The 3,708-nt window shown below is 33.1% G+C and overlaps 1 protein-coding gene across 1 annotated transcript; it reads left to right on the forward strand.

The window, feature by feature from the left end:
* The first annotated feature begins 400 nt into the window (after positions 1-400).
* Positions 401-3,029, forward strand: LOC108809634 (transcription factor MYB108). The gene is made up of 3 exons (XM_018581784.2): positions 401-681; positions 1,480-1,609; positions 2,096-3,029. The coding sequence occupies exons 1-3, from the start codon at positions 528-530 to the stop codon at positions 2,745-2,747; spliced, it is 936 nt and encodes a 311-aa protein (XP_018437286.2). The 5' UTR covers positions 401-527; the 3' UTR covers positions 2,748-3,029.
* The last annotated feature ends 679 nt before the right edge of the window (positions 3,030-3,708 follow it).

Here is a 3,708-nt window from a genome sequence, read left to right on the forward strand (position 1 = left end):
TTCCCTCGTTAGTGAGCTAACTCTCTTTTTGAACATCTAGTAAGCTAACTCGTAATATTTGCTTTAGTGGTTACAAAATTCGTACGATGGAACTTGGAAGCTTACCTTGCATAAGAGAATATATGTTTAGCCAAATGGACTATTCGTATTCGATATTTTTCTTTTTATACATCATGAATATAAAACTTAAAAAAGGAATTTGAGTTAAAAAAGTTTACAAACAGAATGGAGAGTATTTAAGATAGTAAATAATTAAATCAATAAACACAGTTCTTATATTACGGCTGTCTATTCCCCTCTTCGCACATGTTCCAAATAATTTATAAAAAAAAAAAAAAATTGAAAAGTATCATCTTTTCTCTTCTATAAAACCCACAACTTCTCTTTTTCTTGTGTATCCAAAACTCATCCTTTCTCTATCTACACATAACTCCAAAAAAACATAAATTTCTCTCTCTCAAAACCACATAGAAAAAAAGAAGTAGAAAGACAATCGTTTTGCTCGAGGGTCTCTTCTGTTTGCATCAATGGATGAGAGAGGAAGAAGCTTGAAGAACAACAACATGGAAGACGATACGGACCTGAAAAGAGGTCCATGGACCGCAGAAGAAGATTGTAAGCTCATAAATTACATTGCTACTAATGGAGAAGGTCGATGGAACTCGCTTTCTCGTTGCGCTGGTATGATTCATTTCACGTATATATACATGTTGTATATGTGTTCCAAAATATATATATGTATGTTCTACTTCATGAGCATCGATCTTTTTGATCAAAAAAAAAAAAAAAGAGCATCGATCTTTTTGGCTAAAAGAGCCAAAGAACAAGTAACATAACATAATTGATTTGGTCACTTTATGTTCAATCCTTTTCATGTTTCAATCACCATGTGTGATTGTGTTTTTTTTTCCTTTGTTCTTTTAGATTGCCGACCTTTTCTATTTTTAAAAGAGATTTTTTTAAAAAAAAAAAATTTCAGAAATGATTTATTTCCTTTATGTGCATAGATGAAAAGACCCTTCATAGGTACAAATGAAAAAGTGCATACCAATGTTTCTTTGTTTCACTCTTTTTATTATTTCTAAAATAATTTCATTCAACTAAATAACTTATTTGATTATTTGAGTGAGATCTTTTAGTAATGGATTCAATTATCAACCATCTCAGTATTGAATAACATATCCAAGTTTGGTTATTAAAAAGGGGTGAAAGGAACTCATGCGAATTAATGATCATCATCTCTATGGGAAGAGCACTAACTCAATGGAAGAAAGCTTGCAATAAAAGACCCTTTAGGACCATTTGCATTTTGCATCATACTGCGGTGCATTTTTATTTTGTTGGAGAACTTGATATAACTTTACACAATATGAAACGTTTATTTAAATGAGTTTCTTCCGTATGGAATCATCACACTATACTTACACATGACCAACTAGTTAATTAATGATCATATACATACTGTTACCAATTTAACAGGACTCCAACGCACTGGTAAAAGCTGTAGGCTACGGTGGTTGAACTATCTCCGCCCTGACGTCCGCCGTGGAAACATTACCCTCGAAGAACAACTCTTGATCCTCGAACTTCATTCCCGTTGGGGCAATCGGTACGTTCCAAATTCAAAAAAATATAATACTTAATACTCTATACTTATTTTCTATAACAAAATTATTGATTGTCCTTTCATACAAATAAATTAAAAACAGTTGAAAGATCTTTTAGTATCATATACTTAACATCAATTTCTAACTAACAAGATACTTGAAATATTTTACCTGAGACTTGAGAGGATAATATATGTATTTTACATTTTTTGAGTCTAGAAATATGATATGATACGTTCGTGAGACAAAAAAAAAGGAATAACGACATGAACTACTAACACGGATGAAATATCAACTTATGTGGCGTCGTACATATAGATATTTGTTAATGGATACAAAAAGACCTACATGATGTTGAAATATCGTAATGAATGGTAACGAATAGTAATGTAATAGATGGATAAAAAAGTTTGATTGTAATCGTGTTTAAAACAGTTGATTTTAGTTATTCAAAAAACAGTTGATTTAGTTTGTATTTGTTATAACAGATGGTCAAAAATCGCACAATATCTACCAGGAAGAACAGACAATGAGATCAAGAACTACTGGAGAACGCGAGTGCAAAAACATGCAAAACAGCTTAAATGCGATGTAAACAGCCAACAATTCAAAGACACAATGAAGTACTTGTGGATGCCTCGGCTCGTCGAGAGGATCCAATCTGCCTCAGCGGCAGCCCTAACCACAGGATCTGCCGCAACGTCATCTTGCATCACAACCTCTAACAATCAATTCATGACGTATGATTACAACATGGGACAACAATCTGGTGTAATGAACAACAACGATTATATCACCCCGGAAAATTCCAGCGTGGCGTTGTCTCCGGTGTCAGACTTGACGGAGTACTACAGTGCTCCAAACCCGAACCCAGAATACTACTCGGGTCAAGTGGGTAATAGTTATTACCCTGATCAGAACTTGGTGGGTCCACAAATGCTACCGGAGAATTATTTCGATTATTCTAGGTTACTAGACGAAGATGTACCGGCTATGCAGGAGCAGAGTAACCTTAACTGGTTTGAAAATATTAATGGAGCTGCTTCTTCTTCGGACAGTTTATGGGACATAGGAGAAAGCGATGAAGACTTCTGGTTTTTACAGCAGCAACAACAGTTCAACAATAATGGCAACTTCTGAATACAATTAAAAAATCGTTAAGTACTTTATTTAACACGAAATATACGTGTGAAAGGCATTTGTTCAATTTAATAATTAAAGAAAAGTAATGGGTTTATAATATTATCTTAGGATATATGATCAGCTTTTTTATTATAAGCTCGATCATATGTCATGGCGTTTCTAAAAATCGCTGAATTTGATTGGTTTTGTCTGTTTTGGGATTGTAATTATATTTTGTAGTTTATTCATAAATATAGATGCAATTATTTTATAACTTATTATAAAAACAAATACTTATTCGTCAGTGTATGTCTGTGAGGGCATACTTTAAACAAATCATTGAAGTTGTTTTCACACTATATTGAGTCATTTCCTCAATGGAAGCATAACACAAATCATTATTCATCTAACGAAGCTCATAATTGGTTCCACCATGATTAATATTTAACCCAAGATACGACACAAGCAAACAAAACAAACACATCAGAAAGTATTTTAAAAAGATATATAATAATGACTTTAGTACCATAAAATGGATATAGTAGTATTGATTTTTAGGAACTATGTCCATAGGGCATGTATATGGAAAATAAAGTGTGTGAAAGCCTTTCTTTGGGTTCAAAAGAAGTATAAAAAAAAACAGAATGTTTTATTCTCAACACCACATGGCGAAAGCTCTTTGGCTATTATCTAGGCTTTGAGTTTAAGGTGGAATTAAGAGGTTTATTCATTGAAAAGTTAAATGTTTGTTAAAATATGTGCTAAGTGATGATAAACCACCACTAAATATTTCCAGAAGCCTTAATTAATTATTGGAAACCGCATTATTGTACGGACAGTTATACCATTATCAAGAAAAATCCATGTCCTCACTCTGCAACACGTAAGCAACACCATGTCTTTGGTAGCTCTATTACCCTTTCCTCATCTGCTCCTACACCTCAATTCTGTTTAAAACGTACCGTCTAGGAAATAAAAC

The sequence above is a fragment of the Raphanus sativus genome, unplaced genomic scaffold, assembly GCF_000801105.2.
Source record: "Raphanus sativus cultivar WK10039 unplaced genomic scaffold, ASM80110v3 Scaffold1247, whole genome shotgun sequence".
NCBI lineage: Eukaryota > Viridiplantae > Streptophyta > Magnoliopsida > Brassicales > Brassicaceae > Raphanus > Raphanus sativus.